Below are 17,792 nucleotides of genomic sequence, written 5' to 3' on the forward strand. Positions count from 1 at the left end.
TAGCTGTGTGACCCTGGGCAAGTCACTTAGTTGCTGTTATAGATAGTAAGACTTATAACGGCAAACCTTAGAGAAATGAACTCCTTCAGAGATAACATTTGGGTAGCACTCTGTGTCTGATGCCTTATTCAATCCGTTATCAATAATATTCCTGCAATCTCTACTCTAGATTTGACATGCCAAGTTTTGGGAACACATCCAAAGAGAGGTGGCTGAGTGTGTCTGTGCTGGCCTTTCCCTGGTTTTCCTTCCATGCAGATTTCAGCAGGAGAGAGACCCAACTCAGGACTGTCTACCACTTTCCCTTGGCCCAGCGCTTAGATTGAGACAGTGCAGATGAGCCCAGTTTTTATTATGTTCTACTAGCCTGTCACGGGGAGCAGAAACTGCTGGCTTCTCATCTGATGACCCAGAGGAAGCATTTGCACACCCAGCACTTTCGGCACAATGGGGTACGTGTGTGGACAAGGGCACGTGTAAGTTTTAGAAGGCTTTCACTGACCAGCTCCATCTTTGCACATGGTCTCTGGGGGCTGAATGGGAAACCAAGGCTGGGCTCAAAGCTGAGACACATGAAAAACTCCACCCTGCTGCCTATACTGGGTGAGTACAACAATTCACCAAGTTTCAGATGCTTCTTATTTCAAATCAAATTCTTGGCAGGTGGGAGCAAACCTTTGAGGCTCATTGCTGTGTTCTTGTAAATGTGCTCATGGTTTTCTTTTCACTTTAAAACTTTCATTAATTATAGCAAATGTAATCAATTTACCCTGTTGAATAATTAAAGTGGAAACATAATGTGTTTAATGAAGGGCTGTTTACTGTTCAACTCCATGTGTGTGAGTGTGTGTGTGTGTGTGTGTGTCTTTCCTTCCTCTCTTTCTCTCTCTGTCTCCTCTCTCTGTCTCTCTCTTTTTCCTCTCTGTCTCTGTCTCTCCTCTCTCTGTCTCTCTCTTTTTCCTCTCTGTCTCTGTCTCTCTGCCTCTGTCTCTTTGATAAATTAAAACTGGGAGAGCTTTTGATTGCTGCTGACGGAGATTTATTTCCACTGAGTAATTGGTTTGGGGTGTTATTAACATGCCTCGTTTGGTGACAAGTACTTCGACTTTATTCCTATGCAGTAGACCTTATAATAGATTGTACAATTAACTTATTCCAGTTGAAAGAATCAAGTGGGAGCGGTTTTTAGGGGAAATCCAATTGAAATTAAGGGGAGAGCTTGTTAATTTCTCACAGTTTACGACAATGCGCGGTCCCTTGAATAAATCTGTCATTCTCTAAAATCTCTTGTTCACAGTATGCAATAATGATGAGAGGAGGCAACGATATCAAAGACTGTGGAAATAAAGAGAAATGGAGTGAAATCGTAGGCAACAGACAAATTAGGAGAGAAAAGAGACGTTTAGGTAGGTCGCCAATAAAGCTTCACTCTCAAAAGCTAGCCCGGTTGGGAAAAGAAGCAATCTCTCTCTGGCTTGGAAATATTGCAATGTTAACATCATCAGTCTGAAATTACACAGTGCCACTGGGCATGGGGGGATTTGATTAAGTAAAATGAATAGGGTTTTTTTTTCATGCATTTGTTCTTTGTGTAATTATGTGCCGCAAAAACAGAATTTCTCTAATTTAAATGTCACTAAGCAATTTGGCCTGTTTTGCAAAGGCTCTCTCGGAGTGGTTTCTTGTTGCCTAATTGAATTGAATATTAAAAATACCTTGTTAGTGTCTAGTTAGAGCAACGACTGTAAAATGTCATTTCTTGTTCTGTTTTCACTAGTGACTCCTGCTTTCTTTCATTTGTAAGATTAAATTGCAAAGCGTGGGGTTTAGGGTGAAGTGAAGTCCCCTACCACGGGGGAAGGCTTCTCTTCATGATGGATCTTCAAATGGTACCGAATGCAACAGAAGCACTTTCCAGTTGACAATCCCAGAGAATTTTACAAATGTGAATTCCTGCAGGGCTCCCACCCAGGGAGATAAATGGGCCAGCCACTTCGGTGACTGACCATGGCCTTCGAGGCTAACGCTTTAATCAGGTCTCTCCCTGCAGTTCAGAGCCGGGAGTTTTCTTTGGAGATCTGTTGGGTTTCAGAAGAGTGGAGGGAGAAGCATGATCTTAGTGCCCACAAGGAAATGGAGGGAGAAAAAAGCCCCTTTGCTTAATTATTAACGAAAATATGCTTCAAGCCCTCAATTCAATCACTTCCATTTAAATTGAAGGCTCCAGCTGCCAAAGTGGATTCTGTTTCCTATTTCACTTGAGGGCAAACTGTTTATTTTCACTCTATAACTGAAAATGCCTTTAAATTAAAAACCAGGCTGTTATCTGGGTCTGGGCTGTGTCCTTGACTTTCCCCGACAGCCCTCAACACTGGGCTGAGAGTGGGGAGGGCTACGGAGAGATAGAGACAGAGACCCCCAGAGAAAGAGAGACAGAGGGAGAGAGAGAGACAGGGACAGAGACAGAGAGAGGGACAAGAGACAGAGACACGAGACAGAGAGAGGCAGAGAGAGAGATCCCAGGCACTAGAAATTGACTTTAGTTTTCTTGTCAGACAGTAGTGTCCACACAGTTTCCAAATGCATTTATCCTGGTGTAAGGGAAATTTTCAAAAAATTATCAATGGAATTTAGCCTTTTCTGCAACTTGGAAGGTTCTGTGCTATTAAATTATGGTACCATGTTTAGTTTTTGTACAATTATTACAAGGTCATGTTCTTAAACTATAGCATGATATGGTGGAAAGTACACTGTCCTTGAAGCAAGATGTGGGTTCAGATTCTGACTCTGACTCTTACTAGCTCTTTGACCCTGGCTAGGTCACTTCACCCCGATGAGCCTCAGTTTCCTCATCTGTAAAATGAGAAGAATTATGCCCACATTCCTCATGTCACAGGCTTGTTGTGACAAAAGCCTCATGCTAGAAATGTGAGCCATACTTCCCAGGTCTGAAATTTGCCCTTTGGGCATTCAGTTCTACTCAATGTTCAAGAGGCAGATTCCTGAGCTAGAAACAGGTTCCTGAGCTAGAAACAGGTTCCTTGCCATTTATTCTCCCATGATAATAATTGTGTATATGAGTATTCGAAGTTTGCAAAGAGCTTTACACAAATTCTCTCCTGCGAGGTAAATATTAGAAGTATTATTTTTGTCCTCAATTTACAGATGAAGAAACTGCCTCCTCAGTGCTTACTGGGTACCTGGCCCTTAGTAAGCAAATGCTTGATGATTGTTGCTTGTTTGATTAAGAGATAAAGTGACTTGCCTGGGAATGAGGCAGCTAGGAAGTATTTGAAGCAGGATTTGAACTCAGGTACTGAATCCTGACCTATATCCACTACTGGAAAACTGGGGCTTGCTCTGTGTTGAAACGAACCCATTTGTGACCACGGAAGAGAAGCACAAAGGATGAGGCTTTGAACGTGGCTTCTTACAACTACAGAGCCTGGTGGTCCCCCACCCCCACCCCTAGGATATGTGCTCCTCTCTGGGAGGGTCCTGAGGGCCCTTCCTGGGCTCCAGAGGAGCCTGCTTCAGATCTCCAGGATGCCCTTGGCAGTCGCATAGAAACACCACCAGCTGGGCTCTCAAATCCTTCTCTACTCCCACTGGGCAAGAGCCATCCTGGTTTTCCTTTGCATGGAGGAAATAAACCAAGTGTGTCTTTGACAAGATTTACGTGGAAATGTCTTTCATGGTTTGGTTGTGTGTGTTTTAGGGGCAACTTTGAACTCCCTCCTGGGGCCAAGAGTTTTGGTTTATGTCAGCTGTGCACTTTCTATATGGGTAAGATGAAGTCAAATAATTATTCTTGTGTTTCGAATGATCAAGAGAGCTAGGAGGTTGAGAATAACCAGAATTTCATAAACAATCTTGACATCAGGTCACTTCTGAATGTTTTAGGATCTTAGATTTAGAGCGGCTGGGGTCTTTGAGGTCACATCCAACCCCTTCACTTTATAGATGAGGAAACCGAGGCCGGGGGAAGGGAATTGACTTGCCCACACCTAGAACCATAGATCTAAAATGGGAAGGAAACAGAGGCCACCTGCTCCAACCCTTTCATTTTACAGATGGAGAAACTGAGGCCCAGGGAGGGGAAGTGATTTGAACCCAGGTCCTCTAACTCCAAATCCAGTCTTCTTTCTTCCTCACTGCACTGGATAAATGAGAGCTGGCTGTATTGTAGGAAAATGTTGTCCTGCCTTCATAATTCTGGAAAACCCCAGCAAGATGGTCTGTCCCCAGTGTCTATGCATCTTATTCACAGTTTAATTTCATTCGTCACAGTAGGAAGAACAATCCCCAACCCTGAACTCTTTTTTTTTTTTTGGCCTTTGCCGCCGTGTAGGGAGACCGAATGTGGCACTTTGCTCTGTCTGTGTTCCTGATAGAGTTATACGGACGCAACCTTCTCCTGACAGCAGTTTTTGGCTTAGTGGTGGCTGGTTCGGTGCTGCTGTTCGGGGTTTTAATTGGAGACTGGATTGACAGAAAACCAAGAAACAAAGGTAATTCATTGTCTAATGGCTAACGTGGTGCTTGTCCATAGCAGATGTTTAACCAATGATAGCTAGCCCTTCTATAGCAGTTTAGAATGTGCCAAACACTTTACAAGAACGATCTCCTTTGATCCTCACAACAACCCTAGGAAGTGCTGTTATTATCTGCATTTTCCCCGTGACTTAACTGAGGTTAAGACATTACTGATTGATTGATAATAATAATAGCTAGCACTCCTATAGTGCTTTAAGGGGTGCAAAGCTCTTTTCCTATGCTGTCTCATTAGATCTTCACAACGTTACCCTTATTTTACAGATGAGGAAACTGAGGCTGAGAGAGGTTATGTGAATGGTTCAAGGTCACACAGCTAAATAAGTGTACGAGGCAGGATTTGAAGTGAGGTCTTCCTGACTCCTAATTCCACATTCTATCCACTGTGTCCCTAGCTACCTTAGATCCTAGGCATGAAGGTCCAGGGTACCATGACTTTTCGTTCCAATCCAATTTAATCCAATAAACATTTATTAGGTGCCTACTATGTGTCAGACATTGTCCTACTCTCTGGGGATATGAAAAGAGACAAAAGGCAAGGACCTCACAACCTAACAGAGCTCAAAGTCTGCTGACAGTCACCCAAAAGACAATGGAGACATGTATGCGTAGTGTGATTAGACTAATTCATTACCAACAAGAATTGTAAGACATATCAAAGAGATATCTGACCAAAGACTGGAAAAGAAGATGCACTGGTCATCTAGCAAATGATGAATGACAGAAAAATGGACTGGCTGAGTATTCTATTGGCATCCACAGAAAGCCTCCTATGTGCTGGGTAGGTCTCCCATCAAGGACTTAAGGGAAGACGCAGACAAGAGTCCTAAGAGCCAAAAAGGCTTGCTTAGGCTGCTATCTGTACCTTTGGATGGAGTACTCACATTGATATTCCAGAGCCACTCATATTTTGAGATAGGCACTTATGTTATTGTAATTCGTCAGATAAACTCAGATTTGTTTCTGCACTTATCTAATTAAACACAGATCTCCCTAGAGCTTCTCTCAACTGATTATCATTCTCACCCTCTTCTTTTTTTTTTTTTTTTTGGCAAGGCAATTGGGGTTAAGTGACTTGCCCAGGGTCACATGGCTAGTAAGTGTCAAATGTCTGGTCTGAGACCGGATTTGAACTCAGGTCCTTCTGACTCCAGGGCTGGTGCTCTATCCACTGTGCCACCTAGCTGCCCCCCTCACCCTCTTCTTAAATGATCTAGTCAATCCATCTATCAGTTTCAAAAAGCAAGACTTTACAAAGCACCTAAAGATGCCTACTCCACTAGGCTCTGAGAATACAAAGATAAAAGTTAAGTAGTGCCTGTCCGGAAGGAGCTTATGTTCCATTAGAAGTAACAAATATACACAGATATACACATATACGCAAAGTAAATACAAAGAAAATGCAAAGTAAGTTGAGGGGGGTTGAGAGTGGTCTGAGACATGGGACACCTTCAGCCTTTCCTTCTTCCCTCCTGGTGGTTAGTCAGTCCTGTGGCTTCAGGGTCCCCCAGGATGGAGATGATCCATTCTGAAGGGTTAGCTGATTTGCATCTCTAATCGGTCAGTTATGTGTATACCCTCTTCTGCCCTATTTCTTTGCTTCTCTATTGTCATCACTGAGAAAGCAGAAGGCTTGAGAATCACTTTGCCATTTTCTTTTGTTTCCCTGATTTCTTGGTCAAAGAGTTCATCCCCTCAGAGCCATCTTACGGGTTATGAGACCTTCCTTAGTCAGGCTAAGTTCATGCAAATCATCCCATTTATATAATCTAAATTGTCTTTCATAATCTCCTCTAGCCTTAATCTGGCTAGGAATTTTGGTCTAGCCATAGTATTGAAAGATATGACCCTCTGTTATCCTCTAATATCTGGTATTCAGGTTATTGATTCATTTAGAATGGATTGTGGGATATGGTGGAAGATGCTGATCTGAATTGTTGAACTGCATTTCTGTTGAATCTACTTCATGAAAATATAACCTTGTTGTATTACAATGTAACAGATATGGATCAAAATGTCATTTGGGGCAGGCAGAGGGGTCTGGTTAAATGTATATGCCCATGTTACATGGCAGGGAATTGGTTCTCTTCTGTAAATACTCAGAAGACTGTGCTGAGCAGGTTATCTCCTTTACCACCAGTGGCCCATGCATCCCTGTTCCTTCAGAACTCCTCGGTCACTACCTGCTGTATCGTCCTAATGTTGGTGTTCTCCTACAAAAACGAGATCGAAGGCGTCTGGCAGGGCTGGCTCACGGTACGTGAGTACTCGTCTTCTTCTTACACAATGAAATGAAACTTCCAAGGTCCCAGCTGTGTCTTTCTGCCAGGCTCAGCAGCACTTGCCTGTTCTGCAGCATTCTGGGGATGCGGGTTTTAAACCTAGCTAGTCTTTCTTTAGTGTTACTTTTTACCTTGAAGCTGTGAATCAGACCCTAAATCACAGACAAGCAAAGACAACAGAATTGTGGGCTCCCGTCTGCAGGACCAAAATTAGCATCAGATCTGGGGCTGATGGAGTGGGCAGGAAGAAAGCTCATCAAGTCAACAGAACGGCACTTTCTGCCTCCCCCTAAGTTGAACCTGTCACTAGGAGGTTCCTAGTGCCATTCATGCTGACTTGGGTAGGAGTGTCAGCTAAAAAAACCAGAGAAAGCATTTGCCTATTGAAGCCTATTCTTGGATTGTAAACTCTGCTTCCCAACCCCTCCCCTTAGGTGGCCTGCTATGTGGCAGTGATTATCTTAGCAGATCTGGCCAGCCTGGCCAGCACAGCCCTGGCCATCACCATTCAGAGAGACTGGATCGTGGTCATGACTGGGGACAACAGAAGCCAGCTGGCTGGTAAGTCCAAGGCAATGCTTCACCCACAAATGGGTCACCATGAAAATACTTTATCACGTTGGGCAATAGAAATTAAGGACTGCCCAGGCTCTTAATGAATTCTTTCCCAAACAGGATGATGAGCAAATTCAGTACAGCCCACGAGGAAAATCTGTGGCTATGGGAGCCATGATGAAGGCAGGGTGACTGGCCCTCTACTCAGGGTGCTGAAATGTAGTGAGGAAGAGAGGGGGCAGAACATGTGATTTCCTAGGTTTAGGGAATTCCTGGTGAGAGAATTCCCTTAGTTAATTCAGGCCAGCATCTTACAGTCTAAAAAAATTGACCTCGGGTCCTGAGAGGCCCTAAGTGACTCATCTAGGGTCACGTAGTTAGCGTTTGTTACAAACAGTACTTGAACCTAGGTCTTCCTAACTCTGAGGCCTGCTCTTTCTCACCTACCCCATGCCACTTCTCTAGCCCCTAGTTATCAAGAATAACTCATTGAAATATCCCATTCAAATAGAACACAAAAAAGGCAAAAATACAAAAATACAAAACCAGGTCCCTTCTCAAGGAACTCACATTCTAATTAGAGAGAAAACATGCAAAGAACCGTACATACAAGACACATAGGAAATAGATGAATGATAATTTCAGAGAGAAGATACTAGCACCAGGAAAGACCTCCTACAGAAAGTGGGATTTGAGCCGTGTATGGAAAGAAGCCAGAAAGCTAGGAGGTGGCAATGAGAAGACAGGGCATGGCAGGCATGCTGCACAGCTAGTGCAAAGGTGTAGAGATGGGAGATAGAATGTTGTGTTTGAGAAACTGGAAATAGATGAGTGTGGAGTGCTGGAATTTGTGGAGGATGTAAAACTGGGAAGGAAGGAAAGTTCCAGGTTGTAAAGAACTTTAAATACCAGATGACTTTATAGTTGATCCTGGAGGTAACAGGGAGGCGGAGGGATGACATGACTGAACCCTTGATTTAGAAACCCTTTGGCAGCTAAGTGGAGGATGAATTGGAGAGGACTGGACGACCTTCACCTCCCCTGTTCCATCCTGATCTCGATCTGTGATTGGAAGGTGAGTGACTTCAAATGCAGGGCTTTTCCCACTGCACGAGGCTGGCTCTTTCTTGCTGGTCCTGGCTTTTAAACCACACTAAGGTGATGAGCACACTGTGGTTGGGGGTACTCGACTTGCTTGTATTTGTATTTTCACATCATGTTGAGCGTTGTGATGAAAACACTTGACAGGGGTCACGATACCTGGAATTCACTGCTGTCTCTGCCACTAACCAGTTACATGATCAATTCTCCTTTCTGAGCCTCAGTTTTCTCCTCCGTAAAAATGGAGGATCCCCATGCTCTACATGTGTCTGATGAATCAATAGTTTGGCCACAGACCTTGAGCGCTAGAAGGGCCCCTCCATATCTGAAATGATTCTTGGCCATTGGGTGTGGGGATCTTGGCTCACTGCACAGTGAAACATTTTGGTTTACTTTTCTTTCTAGGCATGAATGCAACGATTCGAAGGATGGACCAAATCATCAACATCTTTGCCCCCCTCTCTGTGGGACAGGTGATGACATGGGCATCTAACGTCATTGGTTGTGGCTTCATTCTGGGATGGAACTTGGTGTCTCTGTTGGTTGAGTTCCTCTTCCTGTCTAAAGTTTATCAGCTAGTTCCTCAGTTGGCTGCAAAACCCCGGAGGTGCACAGGGGACAACTTCCTAAAAAGGCAACTGGAGCTCATCAGCTCTCAAGGTGATTTTCACTTCACTATGGTTCCTGACTTGGTCTCCTTCCTTGGCTTTTGTCATTCCGTTGGCTTCTACTTTCTGTCCCTTGAGAGATATTCACTCTCAACTTCCTATCTGAAAATGTAACATTTTATAAATCGATTTTTATTGATATCTTTTGTTTTTACATCACCTACATTTCCCCTGTATCCCTCTCTCACACTCTCCCAATAAATCATTCTTTATTTTAAAAAAAAGGATTAAAAAAAGACAAAAAACGAAGACCGAAAATTCAGCAAAAAAAAAACTAAAACAAACCAACTCTGTCACAGTATGTAATATTACACACCTGTGGACCCCTCACTCACCTAAGCAAAGGAGTTGTGGAGGAGACTCCCCTTATCTTTTCTTTGGGACCAAGCTTATTCTTTGCAACTTTTCATAGTACTTTCATTTTAGATTGTTTTGTGGTTGTTGTTATTTTCAATGTTGAAGCCATTGTACGTGTTATTTTCCTGGGTCTGTTTACTTCATTTTGCATCGGTTCATGTAAGCTTTCCAACTTCTTTGTTTTCATCATGTCCACTACTTCTCACAGTAATATTTCATTATAGTAATGACCCACGACTTGTTCCGCCATTCCCCAATGTATGTATGGACATGTTTGTTTCCAGCTCTTCACCACCATAAAAAAGTGCCAATATTTGGGTGTCTATGAGATCTTTTTTCCCCAATGACTTCCTGGGGCATATACCTAGCAGTGAGATCTCTGGGTCAAAGAGTATTTTAGAAAATGTAGCTCTTGAAGTAATTTTTTCTACAGAAGTTCCCACCTGCTTGCTTAGGGAAGTACTCAATGGGGTAGCAGAGAGGAAACAAAACTGATCCTTCCCCACTTCATAGGGATCTATCAATCAATCAGTTGACAGGTATTAATTAAGTTCTTTCAAGAATTTAATAATCCCTACTCATGACTTTACATTCTAATGGAGGAGACGACGAGTATACATAAAAATATATACAGCATAAATATGAAGAGAATACATTTGAAGTATTTTAATACAAGATGATTTGGGGGGAGGGGAATGGGGAATTGGGAAAAGCTTTATGTTGAAAATGGTGCTTGGGCTGCATCTTAAAGGAAGAGAGAAACTCTCTGAGGCAGAGATAAAGGGGAGCATGTTCCAGGTATGGGGGATGATTGATACAAAGGCCATACAAAATTTTTTCCAGAGATGGAAACGTATTGTTGTTGTTCAGTCATTTTCAATCATGTCTGACTCTTCGTGACCCCATTTGGGGTTTTCTTGGCAAAGATACTGGAGTGGTTTGCCATTTCCTTCTCCAGCTCATTTTACAGATGAGGAGACTGAGGCAGACAGGCTTTAGTGGCTTGCCCAGGGTCACCCAGCTAGTAAGTGTCTGAGACCAGATTTGAATTCAGGAAGAGGAGTCTTCCTGACTCCAGGCCCAGCCTCATTATAGCACAGTGCAATATATTGTGTTCAAATGCAAGTCCACCAATCTCTATAACAGGAATAGTTCGTGTTTACAGAAAACGTCAACATCATTATTCTCACTTTCTTTAACCACCAAAAAAAAAAGTGCCCCTTCCTTCTCTGCTTCCTTCCCTTTGTTCCTCCCTTCCTTCCTTCCCTCCCCTCTTCCTTCTCTTCTCTCCCATCCTCCTCTTCTCTCCCATCCTCCTTTCCTTCTTTGTTCTTCCCTCCCTCCTTCCCTTCCTTCCTTCCTTCCTTCTTTCTTTCTCAAAGTGTTGCTGGCAATAGTGATCCTGGATCGTTCCTGTAGTCCTACTTTCTATGTTCAAAAGCAGTATGGATTGTCTCCAGGGGTAGAGAGTTCCTTGTCCCTGAAGGAACTTTAGTTGAGACCACTTGTGAGGGATGCTATGGGATTTGGAGAGGTGTTGGACTACGTGACACCAGTCCCTCCTTTCAATACAATGGAAGCTTCTTCAGGTCAGAGCAGTTTTGTTGGGCAGTTTTGTCTTTTGTGTCCCCAGCTTCTTGCACAAGGCACATAGTAGGTGCTTAATAAATGTTTTCTGAATGAATGAATGAATGCACTTATAGGATTCTACTCATCCCTCCAGAGTACTATCCAACTCCTTGACTCCTTCTAGGATTGACCACTACTGGAACTCAATCAGCAGGCTCCCTTTTAAAACTTTTAAAAAATATAATTTCTTTTGATTACTCTCATGATTTTGTTCTATTGGCTATTATCTCCAAGACTTGAAGAAGTTAATTTCTTACCTGAATGAAAAACCATAAAAGGTTCCGTAAAAGGAAGCAAGTATTCTGACTTCAAGAAATTTATTATTCACAATAATAGACTATATCTACATAGCACTTCAAGCAAAGCATTATACATAAATATGTGTGTATATGTGTAAACACACACACATATCTATCTATCTATATCTATATCTATCTAAATTTTATTTGATACTCCCTGTGAGGTAACTTATCTTTAGAACATGCCCAGTTCTCTTCTCACCCGCCCCATTTCCTGATACACACACTGATTTTTCTTTGGGTCTGAGATTTAGATCTGGGTTCATAGAATGGTCAATCTTGGCCCCAGAGACCACTTTGGAGACCACTACTCAAGGCAACGGGGAATCACTAAAACCTCTGAACTAAGAAGTAACATGATCAGATCTGGGCCTTGGGCCAGTTCTTTTTCTGGTTCTGTGGGTGAGGAATTAGATACAAGAGAGATTTAAGGGAGATCCATTATTAGAATATCACAATAATCTAGACAAGGGAAAATTAGGGTTACATGAATAGAAGGGAGGGGACACAGGCAGGGGATATCATCGAGGTAAAATGGATGTAACTTGGTAAATTATTGGAAGTCTGTGTAAGGGAGAGCGATGAATCAAGAATAGTGCCAACATTTTGAGCAGGGTTGGCTGGGATAATAGATGGGTCCTCAATAGAGATGGGGAATTTAGGCAAGGGGCAGCTACTGGGGAGATGACCTGTTCTCAACATCACCAGTCAAGCAGACATCCTCATCATCTGGCTTGAAAACAAGCAGCAAGCTCTTACGATAACTGTGATCGAAAACCTTTCGGGATGTTTTTTTTTTTTTAGGGGAAATTCATTCTTGTCCAACCACTGATGAGTTTGCCAACATGTCCAAGACTTTGGAAGGACCAGAGGACCAGCCATCTCCTCTGGAAGCCCAGCAGGACATGACCTCCAGGTTTCCTCTCGGCCTCAGACAGATACAAAGACTAGTCCGGACATGTTGTGATGGCTGGAAGACATATTGCGGGCAAACTGTCTTCTTGGCGGGATTGGGTTTAGCCTTCTTATACACAACTGTGCTGGGCTTTGACTGTATCACCACAGGCTATGCCTACACACAGGGGATCGGGGGCTCCCTTCTCAGCCTCCTTATGGCCATCTCAGCCTTCTCAGGTCTTGTGGGCACAATCCTCTTTACCAGGTTAAGAAGGTCCTATGGCTTAGTTCACACGGGCCTCATCTCCAGCTGTCTCCACATAGGTTGTTTGCTGCTGTGTGTGTTTTCTGTCTTTGCCCCCGGGAGTCCTTTTGATTTGGGTATTTTCTCTCTTCCACTAAGCGGGAACTCTTCCCTAAGTCACAAGATGCTGAAAGAGAACCCAGTACATGTTTCTGCTTTTGAAAGAAACATTAACCAGCCTATCCTTCCTGGTCGCTCAGCCATCCACTGGACCAATAATACTGTTCTGATGGATGGTGCACAAGAGAGCAACCAGCCTGAGTCATATGTCTCCATCATCTTGCTCTTCTCAGGGGTGATCTTGGCCAGAATTGGTAAGCCCTGGTTAAAGCTGTTGAATGGTTTCTTTTCTTTTCTTTCTTTCTTTCTTTTCTTTTCTTTTTTTTTTTTTGGCCAGACAAATGGGGTTTAGTGACTTGCCCAGGCTCACACTGCTAGTAAGTGTTATGTGTTTGAGGCTGGATTTGAACTCAGGTCCTCCTGACTTCAGGGCCAGTGCTCTATCCACTGCTCCACCTAGCTGCCCCCGAATGGTTTTTTGTATTGTTGTGAGGGCCGTGTGCAGGCACAATCATTGTTCTTGAAGGTTAGGGAAGGGACAGTTGATTTTACCTCCTGCAAGGCCAACAACCAGTTTTCTGGAGCTGGAACTCCTTGGGCTTCTAGATCAGCCAGTGTGAAACCCAGATCTTGACTCAGATTCTAATACTCTAGGCAATAGCTCACTAATGTTCAGACTCCTTAAGAGTCTGCCCAATATGACGGATGTTCTAATAAATCTTGTCTTTGGCTGAAACCCAGATCTTTGTTTTCTATCCCAAACCTGACCATTACATCCAGACAGGCATTTTCCTCTTTTTAGGTGTCACTCTGACCCACCTCAAGTCCTCCCCAAAAGATGCTTCATAAAAATATCTAACATTTCCACAATTCTTTAATGATGGCAAAGTGCTTTACATATACTATATTCTTGGAGGCACAACACAACCCTGGAAGGAAGTATTATTTTTATGCCTATTTTACAGGTGAGGAATTGGATCCTAAGGGAGATTAAGGGGCTTGCCCAGAGTCATATGACTAGTCAGGGGCAGGGGCAGGATTCACACTCAGTTCTTCCTGAATCCCAGTTCAGTGTTATATCCCCTAAAGCCATCAATTTGCATTGTGATGTGGATGTGACCTCAGATTAATTGCATCATACCTCAAAAGCCAGAAGGGACCTTACAGATCATCTGGTCCAACCTTCTCATTTTACAGAAGGGGAAACTGAGGCTTGTGAAATTATTTGCCCACCATAACACATTTACTAAGTTGAATGTAAAGCAGGATTCGAACCCCAATCCTCTAACTACATATGCAGCAGTCTTCCCATTCACCATGAAAGCTATAAATGCCCAAAGAGTGCAACTTCTTCTAGACACCCATGAAGCCAAAAATCTTGTTAACTAGTAGTATATCTGTTGTCTTGGGCCCTCTCCAGCTGCATTTCTAGAGGTTCATCACCAGATTGGTTGCAGGGTGATGCAACCCATTTTTTGGTCATAGCAACTTTTGAAGGATTTAATAGGTCAGGATTGATATCATTAGAGGGGAGGGAGTGCAGTAATGACCCTGGAACATGCAATCACAGGTTCTGGAAGTGTAGTATTAAAGTAGGTCACTTTGACAGCACTTCAGTATTTAAATGGGCCACATTGACTATAATTTTATCTACTTCGATTTCTTTCTCTTGCAGGTCTCTGGTCCTTTGACCTCACTGTGACTCAGCTCCTTCAGGAAAACATCGCAGATTCAGAACGTGGCACTGTGAACGGCGTGCAGTGCTCCATGAACTACCTAATGGACCTTATCCACTTCATCCTTGTCATCCTGGCTCCAGCCCCTCAACAATTTGGGCTGTTGGTGTTCATTTCTATCATCTTTGTGATTATGGGGCACACCATGTATTTTGTTTATGCACGTAGATACAGGAGTCAAAATCCACGTACCCAGAAAACACCAAAGAGGGACAGGGAAGCCTTTTTAATTTGAGAAATATGTAACTCTTTCCTATCTGATAAAATCTCCCATTAGAAAATTTCCTCATATTAAATTGATCCGATTTCACAATCACAATTTCTAGCCACTTCTCCACTAGCTGATACCCTTATTCATTCATTCATTTGTTCATTGACTAATTCATTCAACAAATTCACCTTCCCTGTTTGGGATGACCAAATAGTAAGGTGATTGCTATACTGCCCAAAATTGAGGAGCTGGGCTAGAAAATCAATTGTGGTTCTCTCCATGTATGAAGAGATGTAAAATACTGTCCCTCCCTCTCCATCCTCACCCAAGACATGAATACACATGAATACCAAACAAATTAGAAGAGAACTATGTGAAGGGGTAGAAATGCTCTGAGATATGATGAGAGAGAAATAACTTCAGACTTTTTGAAGGAGGCGGCATTCCAGCTGGCCTTGGAGGATGGAGAGAATGTGTGTATCATTTACAGCTTGGACGCTGCTACAACTTAGACCAATTCTTTCAAAACCTATCCTTAGTAATGTCATCTGAGCACTGCATAGATCTTCCATTGTGGGTTGGTTTCTGTAGCTCAGCCTCAGGAAAAAGAACCACATGTGTATATAAATGCTACAGCTAAAATTCAAACTCTGACTGTCAGGATTAGCCAATAGGAGGTCTGAATAATATTCTTTTCAATTAAATTCAGCTCTTTTCAATGAAGGTTTATTAAGTGCCCCGCTATGATGGGCACTAGAGATATAAAGCTAAAAGCTAAACACTTTCAGACCTCAGGGATCTTATAATCTACTGGGAAGGATGCAAGTGTATGATCAGTAAATGCAAAGTCCATTTTAGCAGAATGTACTACCACCTAGAGCCAGAGGCTCAGAAACACCTACGACATGGCCCCGAACTGAGTCTTGACAGAAGCCAGATACCCTAAGAGGCACATTTTAGGAGTGAGGGCATTCCAGGCATGGGGATGGACAGTCTACACAAACGCACGTGGTGGAAGTTGGGTTTGAGTTGGCATTGGACCATTTGGACTAGAAGACAGAGTGTATGAAAGGGAGTAATATGAAAAAAAAAACCTAGAAAGATAGGAGGGTGCTAGTTTATAGAAGACTTGAAATGCCAAGCTGAGGATCTTGTATCTTTTTCTAGGTACAATTCTAGGAGCGGTTGAAGCTCCTTGAAGAATCAGCCAGTGTGATCAGATCTTCGTTAATTTAAAAGGTGGGTGGAGGACAGATTGGGGAGGGGAGAGACTTGAAGCAGGGCCACAAGTTAAAAGGTTAGGGTTGTGCTTGTGAATGGAAAAGAGGAAACAGATGCAAAAGATGTTGTGAAAGTAGAATTGACCAGATTTAGGGAGTGGTTGGATCTTGGAGATGAGGGAAAGAGAAGAACCAAGAATGGCTGTGAAGCTGTCCACCTGGATGAGTGGAACATGGTGCCACAGCACAAAAGGGAGGTGTAGAGGACAGACAGTGACGGGGAGAATTGGAAGTTTTATTTTGGTCCTATTGGGTTTGAGAGGCTTTTTGAGACATTCAGGAAGTAAAAGACAAAGTAAGAATGATGCTCAAGGGAAAGATTAGGGCTGGATATATAGTTTGGGGAGCCGTTTATATAGAAATGCCTGTTTAACCCATGGGGGCAGATGAGATGACTTAGGGAAGAGAGAAGAGAAGAGAACCCAAGGGAGGGTCTTGGGACACTCACACCCAGCGAGTAGGACATGGATAATGATCCAGCAGAAGAGACTAAGAACGAATGGTCTGATAGGTAGCAGGAGAACCAAGACACATTAAATGTTACAGAAGCCGTGAGAGGAGAGAGTATGGAGGAGGAAGGGGCAGTGGGAGGTCAAGGGTGGGGGGTGAGGATGGAGAAGTCTCATTGAGAGCTTGCTTCTTAATCGCTGTTCCTGGAGAAGCCCCATCCTCTCATCTGGATGTGCCAACAGCAGCTGGGCCTTAATAATGCCAATTACATGGCTCCCTATTGCAAATTTCTGTTCTTCATGTCTTAATGTGAATATTAGTCAGAGATTCCTAGAGGCTGTTAGCATATCAAAATGGTATTTGTTAAGCCTGCCAAAATGATCGTATTTGTGCCTCCACCCCATTCCCCAGGGGGTAAGTGTAGGTTAGGAACGATAGTAGCTCATTTCTGTAGTATTTTAAGATTTCTGAAGCATTTTGCTCACAACAGCCACTGTCTTTCCCACCCACCCATCAGTGGGTAGAATATGTAATCTTGTCCCCATTTCACAGTTAAAGAAACTGAGTCTTGGAGCTGATAAAGGCCTTGTCCAGAGCCACACAGCCAGTAAGTGTTAGAGCCAGGATTTGAACTCGAATTTCTCCTGACTCCAGGTCCAGTGTACTTTCCCAAAAAACCATGCTACCTCCATGATATACCATCACATGGGGAAGACCTTTATGCTGTGTGACAACCTCTGAGTGAAGGAGTAGTCGTTTGTGATTTAAACAAAGGCAATCATTATAGTTTTATTCATTTCCAGTGAGCATTCGATAGTTAGTGAATATTAGCTGTGACACGTGTGTTATGGGCCAGACTTCAGATCTGGCTCTCTCCATCCATCCTCATTTTGATGACTGAGTAGAAATTCCAACTTTAAAAAGAAAAACAAAACAAAACAACTTTACGAACAATATTAATGTTACTTCCAAATACATTAACATAAATGAGTTGCCACCGGTTAAGACTAATGAACCACAATTTTCTTATTAGTTATAAATCACCAACACTGAAAACTGTTACAAATTGTCTTAATTTCTCTCTCTTTAAAAAATTACATCCAAAAGTAAGCAAAAATATGTGTGGCTGTTTAAATGGGAAATGACATTAATTGCTGCTTTATTGAGGGGATTCAAATTTCTGTGTTTGTTTAGAAGGGAAAATAATATAGCTAGCGATAAGGTTCATTTGGGCCTTGGTCACCGACACACAAAAAATGTTAGTGCAAGGAAGACCACATTTGGGGACTATCATGTAATATATATAATCACACATCAGCTAACTAGCTTTGCAGAGGAATAAGGCATTCTAGCTATATGGATTTAGTGGTTAATAAAAAGTTAAAGAAAAACCCATTTGTGCCTAAAAT

At 42.8% G+C, this 17,792-nt stretch overlaps 1 protein-coding gene across 1 annotated transcript; it reads left to right on the forward strand.

Annotated features, from left to right (window-relative positions):
* The first annotated feature begins 572 nt into the window (after positions 1 to 572).
* LOC114050306 (solute carrier family 40 member 1-like) lies at positions 573 to 14,677 on the forward strand. The gene is made up of 9 exons (XM_027871924.1): positions 573 to 603; positions 3,719 to 3,786; positions 4,352 to 4,511; positions 6,695 to 6,810; positions 7,271 to 7,397; positions 8,898 to 9,152; positions 12,250 to 12,723; positions 12,790 to 12,960; positions 14,382 to 14,677. The coding sequence occupies exons 1-9, from the start codon at positions 573 to 575 to the stop codon at positions 14,675 to 14,677; spliced, it is 1,698 nt and encodes a 565-aa protein (XP_027727725.1).
* Positions 14,678 to 17,792: the final 3,115 nt, after the last annotated feature.

The sequence above is a fragment of the Vombatus ursinus genome, unplaced genomic scaffold (genome assembly GCF_900497805.2).
Source record: "Vombatus ursinus unplaced genomic scaffold, bare-nosed wombat genome assembly UNPS02014799.1, whole genome shotgun sequence".
Lineage (NCBI taxonomy): Eukaryota > Metazoa > Chordata > Mammalia > Diprotodontia > Vombatidae > Vombatus > Vombatus ursinus.

What these genes read in the sequence shown, in the direction of transcription:
- LOC114050306 (XM_027871924.1), top strand. Translation starts at nt 573, where the DNA reads ATGAAAAACTCCACCCTGCTGCCTATACTGG. An exon ending in TCTGGCAGGGCTGGCTCACG is followed by an intron (nt 6,811 to 7,270) that starts GTACGTGAGTAC and finishes CCCTCCCCTTAG; the next exon opens with GTGGCCTGCTATGTGGCAGT. An exon ending in GGTGATCTTGGCCAGAATTG is followed by an intron (nt 12,961 to 14,381) that starts GTAAGCCCTGGT and finishes TTTCTCTTGCAG; the next exon opens with GTCTCTGGTCCTTTGACCTC.